At 29.1% G+C, this 12456-nt stretch overlaps 2 protein-coding genes and 3 long non-coding RNA genes across 6 annotated transcripts; 3 read left to right on the forward strand and 2 right to left on the reverse strand.

Annotated features, from left to right (window-relative positions):
* The first annotated feature begins 500 nt into the window (after positions 1–500).
* On the forward strand, positions 501–3235 carry LOC132935404 (uncharacterized). The gene is made up of 8 exons (XM_061001952.1): positions 501–584; positions 650–877; positions 1020–1190; positions 1266–1362; positions 1435–1536; positions 1823–2023; positions 2098–2184; positions 2381–3235. The coding sequence occupies exons 1-8, from the start codon at positions 550–552 to the stop codon at positions 2675–2677; spliced, it is 1218 nt and encodes a 405-aa protein (XP_060857935.1). The 5' UTR covers positions 501–549; the 3' UTR covers positions 2678–3235.
* LOC132935408 (uncharacterized) lies at positions 649–1884 on the reverse strand. The gene is made up of 3 exons (XR_009663238.1): positions 1773–1884; positions 890–1183; positions 649–816 (listed from the first exon to the last, which is right to left on the reverse strand). It is a non-coding gene; the product is annotated as an uncharacterized LOC132935408 (long non-coding RNA).
* LOC132935406 (uncharacterized) lies at positions 1908–4547 on the reverse strand. Of its 2 annotated transcripts, none has more exons than XR_009663235.1 (5): positions 4398–4547; positions 3768–3951; positions 3543–3691; positions 2403–2558; positions 1908–2044 (listed from the first exon to the last, which is right to left on the reverse strand). It is a non-coding gene; the product is annotated as an uncharacterized LOC132935406 (long non-coding RNA). The 2 variants fall into 2 exon arrangements; XR_009663236.1 differs by having other exon boundaries at positions 3764–3951.
* Positions 3334–4129, forward strand: LOC132935407 (uncharacterized). The gene is made up of 3 exons (XR_009663237.1): positions 3334–3622; positions 3748–3916; positions 4000–4129. It is a non-coding gene; the product is annotated as an uncharacterized LOC132935407 (long non-coding RNA).
* Positions 4548–6646: 2099 nt separating the features above from the next.
* On the forward strand, positions 6647–8017 carry LOC132932874 (uncharacterized). Its single transcript, XM_060999222.1, has one exon. It carries the CDS (start codon positions 6647–6649, stop codon positions 8015–8017), a length of 1371 nt encoding a protein of 456 aa, XP_060855205.1.
* The last annotated feature ends 4439 nt before the right edge of the window (positions 8018–12456 follow it).

The following is a 12456-nucleotide window of genomic DNA, read 5'->3' on the forward strand; positions in this document are numbered from 1 at the left end:
TTTAAAAATGCCATTGGCTACATCATATATTACTACTATAATAAAATTAGTAGAAATATGGTATATACATTTTTTTCAAATATAATTTATGGGCAAAATAGCTAGAAAAATAAAGTAATAATACAATTTAGTCTTCTATAAAAGTTTGTTATATTATATTATAATTTATAACTATATTTAGTTAATCATAAGACACTTATTTTTGATTTTGTGTGAATAATAAATATTGTGTAAAAATACTGAAATAAGAAAAATTAATTATATCCAAAGCCAGTGGCGCCAAAATTATGTTGCCCACGAGTGACAAAAGCTTAAATACGGCCTTGATTGTGAGTGTTTTTCTTTACTAATTTAAATCACAGATACAGAAGTTTTATAATCTATTGACGTTCTGGATTCCGGATTGCCATTTAATATGCTTCTAAGGTAACACTTTATTTTTAATCGATAGAACCTCTGCTTCCGGTTGCTGTAGAAAGACCACACTCCTACACCGTAGTTTTAGGAGTTCAAAGGGGCACAGAAATTATAAGAGACAATCTTGGGTTCATGTACTATAAAAACAAAGTAACAGAGAATAAAATGTGAGTATTAACTGTACAATTTCTTATTAAACAAAAGTATTTTAAATTATGAACATACTTTTTAGTTACTTGGCATGTTACGAAAAGAAATTGGAAGGACAGTGCCGGGCAACTGCTCACATATCTCCGGACCGCAATGATGATAGGTTTACACTGTCGAAGCAACATTTTCATCATGTCAGGGAACTTAATCTCAATGTTCCACTGCTTCGACAGGAGATAACTGAAAGGGCTTTAGAGAGAACCATAAACTCGTATACTCCACGTGGAATTTATATGCAAGCAATTGCTAAGTTAGTACCTACCTATAAACTTGAATTTTTGCTTATTTTGTAAATAACAATACATATTGTACATAAGGTATGTAACTATGCATAGGTGATGGTTAGTTTTGATATCCTTGATTACTTAAGTTTGATATGATGTATGAATTAGTTTTCCAGAAGCTGCAGAAAATTATACCTTTCTACAGAGTGTAGAGAGGATGCGGCGTATAAGACGTAAGTTTTTCCCGCAGACTCCACGAAACATGGCACATTTGCACGATTTGTTGACAGCTGCTGATAATGAACATTTTGCAATGACACTGCAAAACCCTCCTAACAGGTTAAAATATATTAATTTGTCTCATTTATTAAACACAAAACATACAAAAAGTATTTAAATACATCATTTCAATAGGTTTTATCAAGGTCCATTGATGGTAGAGGGAATCGTCAGTGGAGTCATTTTTTGTAACGTCGCCAATATAAATATAATTGCACCAGATTTGAGAAGTGTAGGTCCATTTCACAATAAATAAATAATTTATACAAAGGTAATTTAATGAATTATTTTTATGGATTTTTAGGTCCGTGTAGCAGGGTGTGATGGCACGTTTAAAACTGTACCAAAGTTTTTAGAAAATGACGCCTATCAGTTGTTTTCTTTCCAAGTGGTATTTAAGGATGTAGTAAGTTTCAATATATCTGTGTAGTAAAGTAGGTTGTATATTAATTTATTATGACTAGCGTACCTCAAAATTTCAGTATAACACACATTAAGTAATACTAATATCTATATTATTTAAATTAATAATTTATTCCACAACCCATTGTTAAAACTTTATAGTATACCCTGTTAGTTCAACAAATACTAATATATTCAATGAAAATTATTATATGGAAATAGAATATGGTAAATACTTACAAGGACATAATAAATTCTATAGAATAATGTAATACAATATGTTGTTCCAGAGCTTCCCTTTAGTTCATGCCATTTTGATTGGAAAAACTCAACAAATTTATGTTGAATTACTACAATACATAAGAAATGTGCTTCCATTATGTTATGATCAGCTAAAAATTATTACTGATTTTGAGCTAGGGCTAATCAATGCAGTCAATTTAGTTTTTCCGGAAAGTAAACACCAAGGGTGTTACTTTCATTACTGTCAAGTAAATAGCAAATACCTTCCACTGAAATTAATGAAATTAATAGTAGATAATTAATAATTAATAATTTATGTTAGGCAGTAATAAGATATGTCAGAAATAAGAGGAGCAACATATTTCAATTATTCAAAGCTGACAATAATGCTGCTCGTGTGCTTCGAATGGTAATTTGTAAAAATTAATAAATATTATTATAATTTATAATAACTGAAATTTGACTATAGCATAAACATAGTTAAATATAGTTTTAAACATCATTCATTATTTTTAATTCAATCTTTAAGCCTTACCCTAATCACATTATCAATATACAAGTTATAGAAATTAATTAATCCATTTTTATTTTATTTTTACATTTAGATTTTAGCATTACCATACTTACCAGCTACACAAATTGGTGATGTTTTGCCTTCAATGGAGGATGGGTTTCATAGCATTGTTGAGTATGTAAACCAATTCCCATATTTGGCATTGCAATTAAACCCATTTATGTTCAATTACATTTGGGGATATTGGTTCATAACAATGGGACCAGCAGCTGTAACAGTATTCAACGAAGATATTAGGACTAACAACTTTGTAGAAAGCTACCATGCATCACTGCTTAGACTGATAAAGCCTCATCCCAAAGTTTGGGAGTTTCTAAGTATAATTTAATATTTTTAAGTTAATTAATTTGGTGCAGTGAATTGTTTCATAATAATATTATATTAGTATTATTTATTTGAGTGACTAACAAAACCTAAGTAATTTTTTATTTTTTATTTTATAGAAAAGTAGAGAAAAGTTATACATTGAAGCTTGTATATTATGTTGTTATTTCTTAATGTTGCACGATTCAATTCATGTTTAACTCTAACCAAATCTATATGTTTGTGTCTCAGGTAAGTATATATACATTATAAAATACAGATACAGGTAAGCACTATATATGTGTATGCTGTTTGTGTTAACCACCAACACTTAAGTATCAGTATTGAGAAAATTTTAGAAATAATCAATAAAGAATAAAAATATTTGGCTTAGTAAGTAGTAACAGTTTTAAAATATATAGGAGTAATCCCTAATTTATACATTTTTTTATTTTATAGAAAATAAAAAAAAGGATAAATTGTGCATTGTTACTTGTATGAGTTGTTATATGTTTAACATAAAACAAAACTTTATGTTAGTGTCTCAGGTAAGTATATTATATACACAGAATACAGATACAGGTAAGCGTGTTAGGTAAGTGTTATTAATCATTACTGAGAACATTTTAGACCTCAAGAAAAATTTTATTTTTAATCTTAATAATTATTGTTATTTTATGTTTTAGTAAGATTTAATTTGGTAAGTTATAAAAATAACTAGATTTTATGTTTAGAGTACATGTATATGGATCCTAGATAACCTTAGAAGCTTTTATCTTAGACCTTAGTATCAACTAATACTCAATACTATAAACTAATAACTATAAATCACAATGTAGATACTATAACATTATAATATTATTAGTAAGTACTTCTAATAAACAACTTACTTTAATTTATTACAGTTCAGTTACAATTTCTGGAAAACCAGCAGTATATTGAATTTCGTCAGGCTAAGAACAATTTAAATGTAGGTGTATCTATAATAGCATAATTTACCATATTCCGTTATACAACTACTTCTCATGGATTTATTTACCTAAAATAAAAATATAGGTTATTTTTTTTTCAATATTTAATATTTGTTTTATACAGATTCGAAATGGAGTACCAACTAGAGCAAGAATACAGAACTCTGATGCAATTAGGAACTTCCTTCAGGAACTTGCTACAGATATGAGCCCTACTCGAATATTTACATTTTTAAGGCCTGCTGGTCATAGGGTGGATGGGTATATAGCCCAAGAAATTGGACCACATCCTGGTACGTTTTTCAGTTTTTGAATTACCATTTTATCTCTAAAAAAACATCAAAAAAATTATAATAATAAACATGTTTACTTACAGGCGAAGAAGAGCTTCTTTTATTTGAGGCTGTGCAATAAATGTATAAATATTATGTTTGTAAATACTGTTAATTTGTAATATTTTGTATAGTTTGTAAATTGTAAATACTGTAAATTTGTAATATTATGTATAGTTTGTAAATTGTAAATTCTGTAAATTTGTAATATTATGTATAGTTTGTAAATACTGTAAATTTGTAATATTTTGTATAGTTTGTAATTTGTATATATGTTATGTATGTACAGTTTTGTAAAGTATTTGAGTAAAAATATTCAATAACTTAGTAAAAATTCGTCAAACTTCATGAAATTTATAATTGGATAATCAAAATTTACATAATATTGGTTATTTATTAGTGTACAGTAGGTAATTTTCATAAAATTGATGTTACACCTTACGTTGATTTATTAAAACTTGACTATCAGTTATTGTCATAGTGCATTATATTTTTCAGTACATTTTTTTGTTCAATTATTGTCAATATTGTGTCTTTACAAATAATAATTGCACAATCACAAAATACAATAAAAACAATATAACAATAAAAGGTTACCCACCACAACCTATATGCAGTGGATATAACTTATAATTTAAATCCGCAATAATGTACAATTAAACTTTGAAACTTGAAAGTTTGAAATTATAAAATTTTAAATATTTACTTTATGCATTATATGGCTTTTAAAGTTCTAAACTTCTAACTTCAAATTAAAAACATAACCTCAAATATATAACAGAAATTCAAATGGTAACTTCTGAAACCTGAACCATGGTTAAAATTAATAATTTGTTATCAAATTTAACAAATCATGATTTATTCATAATTGATGATAAAGGCAATTTCCATATGGTATTTTATTTTTTTGCTGTTTTTAAATTTATTAGGGCAATTATTTGAATATTCGTTAAACTGACAATTTTAATGAAATCTACATACAATTTCCTATCGATACATCATACATTTCATAACATCTCGTTTACGTTTGAATTTAATAATTATTAAAATATAAAATCTTATCTTCTTACAGACATCCACAATATTTCCGTTCAACTTTAGAGAAGTTTTTTTGACCTTAGACTTGTATTTAGTGAATATTTGATGAATAACTAATCAATTAAATGAATACTAAATATAATTCTCAATCTAAATTAAATAACTGTTGTGGAGAGACCAATTTGTGAATTATATACAAAGAAAAAATACCAAGTTAGCTTTAAACTTCTTGTTGTATCAGTTAGGTATAATAGTCTATGATAGTTGTATAACTAAGTCAACTAAATTTACTATTATATCTCCGCGTAGTACGATTTGCCTAAAAAATAACCCCGGAAAAAATAACCCTGAAAAAAAGAACCCCGAAAAAATAACCACGGAAAAAATAACCCTACCTTTAAAAATGATTTGTAAGTATAAATATAATAAAGTATAAATTTGTAATACAATGTCAATAATATATAAATAAAAAATACACACCATAAATGTGGAGTACAATACAATTTTTCAATTTCAGTTTCAATAATATAATAATTTGGTAATTAAGTATAAATTGCATGGACATTTGTGGCTATTTTTTTTGCAGCATTTCCACCTTATAAAATGTATACACTCTTTGTGTACAACATACATAAACTTTTTATATGCCAACTTTTCTTTGCCCTTCTGGCTCTCTCTATATATATATATATATGTATGTTACTATGTTTACACTTTCACAGTGCGTTCGTTTTTCGCAAAACCGATTTTGAGTGTATAATCTCCCTGTAATAATAAAATAAGGTAAACATTTTGTGTAAGGCACGATGCAATACTGAAAATATTTTCGTGTGAGGGCAAATAGGTGAACAATGACACACAGTTTGTAATATTTGTGTTTTTAGTCTGCTTATTAAAGTTGTTATGCATAGATTATTACAATAATATATGTATAACAACTTTTCCTACTAGATATACCATACCTACTCATTTGCAGACCGTATTTTAAAATATCTTTTATATCAAAAAAATATTGAGTTATAATGTCACAAGTGTAGAACAAATGACTATGTAATATCCCCGTGACATAGTGCAATTACCGGGGAGAAAAAAAACGAATGTACATTAATATACTATATAGGTATAACGTAAAATATTTATTATTATTAATTGTTGTTGTATTATTATGTTATATTAATAAGTAATAACAATATTCATGAAATGACAGTATTATATTATATATATTGTTATACCTATAGTACGCGAGGCGAAAAGTGAGCCGCGATCGTTGCGCGTCAAGCGGTCATTTTTTCTGGTTTCAGGGGTTCTACGTTTGTGTGCAATGGAAACAGCTGGCGCGCATTTTAAAAACGGCAGGTGGTAATTTATTGTACAATTGATTGTATTTTGGAGACCAATTTATTTTCTTTTAGCAGTAGGGGGTAGTGCTGCAGCTGTTGCATACCACAATATTTTGTTAAGGTTTGGTTAGTCATTCGACATTCGAGATACGAGTTTACACGTGTTTTTATTCGTTTATTATCTACGTTTGTAATCATATTTCCCGCGTTCTTACATGGTTGGTTTTTAAAGTGCGCGCTTTTAAAGTTTGAATGTTAATAGTATTTTTAATTATTTCTTTAATAATTACTCGTATACAAAAATAGTTTTAAAATGGCATATCAAGACACACATTCTCAAACGAAGAAAGTTATTTTTCATGTTTATAATTATTTCAAAACATTGGCTGGTGACAAAGGTAAGCCAGAAATTAGTAATTTTTTTCGTCAAACTCGTGAAATGACTGCTGAAGCGTGTGGCGTAAGTCTTGCTTGTGTTAAACGAGTTTGTGCTGAAGGGAAAAAAATGACTGTGGGTGAAAATCAACTAGCTGCCGAACCTTCTTCATTTAAGTCTCCAAGGAAATCTTATAAACGTGCCAAACCTATGACCAACTTAGACGATTTTGACAATGAAGTTGTCAGAAGAACAGTTCATAGTTTTTATGATAATGGTCAGTATCCAACTAGTGCAAAAATATTGAGAGCGTTGCATGAAAAAATTAATTATTCGGGTTCACAATGGTCCGTGCGACATATTTTGCGTAGTTTAAATTTCAAATACAAAAAATGTAATGATGGGCGTAAATTTCTAATGGAAAGAAATGATATTATTTGTTCTCGGGTTAAGTTTTTGAGAAAAATGAACGAGTTCAGACGTAATAACGATACAAGGCCAATAGTTTACTTAGACGAAACATGGGTAAACCAAAATCATACGCGAGGACACATATGGCAAAACTCCGACAACACCGAAGGATTAAAAGTACCTATTGGAAAGGGCGGTCGGCTTATTGTGTGTCATGCTGGGTCACCTTCATTTGGTTTTGTCAAAAATTCAAAACTGGTTTTTCGTTGCAAGTCGGGATCGCAGGCAGACTATCATTCTCAAATGAACGCCACCATTTTTCAAAAATGGTTTATAGATATGTTGGGCAATTTAGAAGAACCTTGTATAATTGTAATGGACAATGCCTCATACCATTCTACCTTAACAGAAGAATATCCTAAGGCAAATACTCGAAAGGCAGATGTACAAAAATGGTTACAAGACAAATCTGTAGACTTTTCTCCAGTAGAGACATTAAGCGAACTACGGGAAAAAGTCAAATTGACGATTCCAAAAGAAAAAAAATATAAATTGGACGAAATTGCACTTCAAATGGGCCATGAAGTGGTAAGACTTCCTCCTTACCACTGCCAATATAACCCAATCGAATTAATCTGGGCGCAAGTTAAGGGTAAAGTCGCGGAAAAAAATAACACCTTCAAAATGGCAGATATAGAAGTGTTAGTAAATAGTGCTTTAGATGCAGTCACAGCAGAAGATTGGGCAAAATGTGGCGACCACTGCGATAAAATTCAAGAAGACGATTTGGTGAAAGAAGGATTAAGAGATGAAATTTTGGAGCCTATTATAATGACAATTAATCCCGGCGACAGTTCTACTGACGAAGACGATGATGAAGACGATATGATTAATTAAAAAAAAATGTATTATAATATGTATTAATCGTGTTATTTGTATTTTATGTATTACTTGTGTTATTTGTATTTTATTTTTATTTTTTATTATAATTTATTAAAAAAATCTACATTACGTCGTTTGAAATTACTTTATAGGCGGGAAAACAGTAAGAATAGGCGGAGTAACCCTGACGAAAAATAGCCGCTTGGCGCGCGACGATCGCGGCTCACTTTTCGCCTCGCGTACTATAGATTTTATCAGCTGAGTCCAAAAATTGAATTTTAGATTTATAGTTTTTTAAATATGACTTGAAATCCTAACTTCTTCAATATTGATCGTATCGACTTGAAGTCTTCAAGATACAACGCACAGAAGCTTCGAGATCAAATTTATGTATTAATGTATAGTTAAAAGTCGCGTGTCGATCTTAAGGTTGACAAATTGACAAAACAACATTTCCCTCCAAATTTATTTTTGAATAATTCAAATTATGAACACTTAATCTACCTTCATAATAGGTAATTGAATTAAAAAACTTTTACTATCTGGGAAATAATCAAGAGACTCATATGCTTTGATCCTTGAAAATTTCAAGACGATATGACCAATATTAAAGGTTTTAAATTGTGTAACGAACCAACTACTTCAGCTCAAATAATGGAAGTGTTTTGAAATAAATTAACAAGTTGACTGTATGAGTTATGTAGATTTATTTGTAATTTAAACGTAAATATTCTAAGTCCAAAATAATTAACTAATAACTTGGTAAACGAGATGTGACTTAATAATTGACTTGGTGGTTTCTCTGCTGGTGCTCGTCTGATGGACACTTGTCCATCGACGTACCTCGTCGGTTATTCCTAATAGCTCCCTCCTATGGCATTTTTAGTATAAAACGGTATATCTCTGCGTACTCCTGAGGTCACCTTTAGACGTCATTCGTATAATTATGTTATTTTAGGAGTATATATTTTGTACAAAGTCATGATCTTTTACGCTTATTATAATATTCGTTTTTCCTAGAATACGGATAATGCGTGCATGTACTTATCACGTGTTGTGCGGTACCGTTGATGTTATTACTATTAGGCTTTCCGGGATTACTGATATTACTACTATTAGTTTTATCGATGTATGCCGCCCGGGGTTACGTGCTCCCTGCAGCATTTATGTCTATTATTGAATATATCATTAATCATTATTATTATTATATACATAGTCACAGCTCGTTACACCTCATCGCCCTTTCAAAGGTTTTTGTAGGGCTACAATTTGTAGAACTACAAAAATCTTTAAATGTGTACATGAAAGAAAGTTTACATAAAACAATGGACAACATACATAATTACATAGTTCATAAGTTTACAATAATATTATATATAAATTATTAATTATTGTCATAACGACAATTTACATAATTTCTTTTTTTTTTTTTTACATATTACATTTTCATTACATAACAATATTTTGTTTTTCATAACATAACAGTATTCTTGTTTTCATAACATAACAATTTTCAATTACATAACAATATATATTTTTCATCTTATATAATATAACTGTTTCATTTATATAATATAGTAATGTACATTTTTCATAGTATAATAATTTTAATATAAAATTTCTTTAATACATTTTTTTTTTTTTTTTTAATTTAATACAATAATATATGATTAGTAAATTGTTTATGATTAGATTCTCATTAATTACAATAATGTTTGTTAATCATAATATTTCACAAATGATATAATATTTAAAATCTCCTATAGCATTATAGACCAATATAATAATAAGTGTGCTTTTACTATAACAACAATAAGTAATTTCCATTTTTATGTCACATGGTTACCGTTTTACTAAAGGTCGAGTAACCATGCTTCAATCAAACTTCAATTGTACTTATTGTAAATTTAATAATATTTAACTTGTTATACTTGTTCAAATCGATAATTTCAATTATTTATTATTGACGGCAATTTAGTACCTGTATTTAATTTACTTGTACTTGCCATTTCTTTACTTAGCATAATTTTGTTTTCAATTATCTCGTTATCTTCATACGACTTACATTGTACTACTGGTCCTTGTAACTCGTATGAATGTGGGTTATCTTTGTTTATTGTTTCATACATTTGTTGTGTATAAAATTTACTTTTACTAATAGGTTCACCTATTTGTATTGCCCTACTAGTACGGGGTTTCTTCAACACATTAGTGTAACGATACATTATATATATTACTAGTATTAAAATTAATATAAATAAAATCAATCCTAACAAAACATAAGACATATAATATTTAGTGTCTTCTACGTTTCCATTCTGCCTATCCGTTTCCTTATCTATCATTGATTGGATGTCACTCAAAGAATGGGCTAACTCATGTACATTATCTAATTTTAGTACATCATGTTTCTGTGTGTATTTTGGTATTGTTATGGCTTCGAGTTGTGGAATTCTTAATGTCAAGCTTCCTATTCCTAATTTGGGTATGAAATTTACATAATATTTTGACTTAACCTCTCTGGTGGGATTTAAAACTATATCGTTGGCGTAAGCTCTACACTCCTGCTTTAAATTGATTAACCCTTGATTTTGTAATTTTACTATGTATGGTTCTTGTTCGCCCTGACACGTTATAGTTAATGTGTCACTAGTAGTGGTATAAATCCATGTATTGGCATACTTTAGTTTATGATAAATATTTTTGGTAATTACTATAATTCCTGCTTCGCAGGTACTGGGTAGCTCATCCGGATTTTTGAATAATGAAACTTCACAAGGTTGCATAATTGATTCATGTTGTATGGGTTGAAATTCTGGACATATATTGAAAATTTCAGTCTCTGTACAACTTAGTAATTGAGTTTCAGTGAAAGTTGTAAACTGTTTTCTATTTCTGGTTATTCCTACATATTGGAACTCTGGTTTTAAAATTATACTATGATGGAAGTCAAATTTGTGTGGAATAGGTATTATTTTGAATAATGTTAGCTCTAGTTCGATTACTAAAGGTATTTTAATTAGGAAAACGATTTGGTTTCTACTATAATATACGGCCATTTTAGTTATCTTACTTAATTCATAAATTTCATTTGGTTTTGACCCCACGGGTAAATTTAGATTAACGGGTAAATTTAATTTGATTTGGGTTAATTGTCTAGCCAGTTCTCTAGGAGTTACTAAACTCGGGTGTAAGATCCCTGTTCTAGCAGCTGTTATTATGGCACTTATAGTCGTAGTTTCATAAGAAAATTGTGTGATTAGTGCAGTAAAAATGTTATGTATCCTATTACTAAGTATCATTGTTTCCATAGTATATGTATGATTAACTGCTGCCTTTAAATTTTTATAAATTTCACCTTGTTTTTCTACTAATTCCTCATGTAGTTTATTCATTTCAGTGGTCGTGTTCCCTATTCCTTGTACTGCTGCTTTTACAACAGTGGTCTGACTTTTTAAAATGTGTAACACGTTTTCATTACTATTTTCAATTTTTTCAATATTATTATTAGTTTCTTTGGTGCAATCATCGTCGCATACTCCAAATAGTGTTTTCATAGCACTACCTATAATGTTTATGAGCCCTCTCCTATTTCTGTCAACTGCAGACATTTTGTTGTCAGTACCTACATATCTACCAATGGATTCATACATTTGTTCTCGTTGTGTCGCTATTTCTTTAAACACAGTTTTTACTACATGTGCGAGTCTAGTGCATACTTCATATTCAGACATTATATCCTTACAATGGTGGGACATATTAGTAATTTCATTTGATAATTGATCATAACGTATATCGTAATTAATTAAAGGTACATAAGTTACAAGTTCCCAGTGTGCTCCTACAATTCTTAATTCGCCCTGATTTTCGAAAAATATAGCTGTCTCATTTTTAAATTCTTCATTAATGTACGGTAGTTGCCCTTGAATGATAGGGATGCATAACAACCTATATAAGAAAATAATTCAAATTCATCATAACAATATATTGTTATGAACTTTTCTATAATTATGTTAAATGCTTGTTTTTAATTTCTGTTTTCATGTTACATGATTACAGTCTTACTAAAGGTCATGTAACCATGTTCCATGTCAACTTCAATGTATCAAACCAATAATAATAAATCGTAATATCTATTGTTAATATATATTCATGTTCTAATAATTGTTGATATACTTAATTCAATAACTCTATCTTAATTAGCTACATGTACCTCTGTTGAGTACAATTTTACTATACTTATAACTATTCTCATACCTATACTTATGTTTTCCCTTTCTATACTTAATATTATAATTCCCCAGTCCATTCTCCATTTCTGTGTCACATGGCTACATTTTTACTAAAGGTCGTGTACCATGATTCACATTAACTTCGAAGCACTGGAATTTGTAGAATATTTTTAATTATAATTGGGTATCTGCGAGGTCTACATCATCATAAGATTTATATGA

The sequence above is a fragment of the Metopolophium dirhodum genome, chromosome 1, assembly GCF_019925205.1.
Source record: "Metopolophium dirhodum isolate CAU chromosome 1, ASM1992520v1, whole genome shotgun sequence".
NCBI lineage: Eukaryota > Metazoa > Arthropoda > Insecta > Hemiptera > Aphididae > Metopolophium > Metopolophium dirhodum.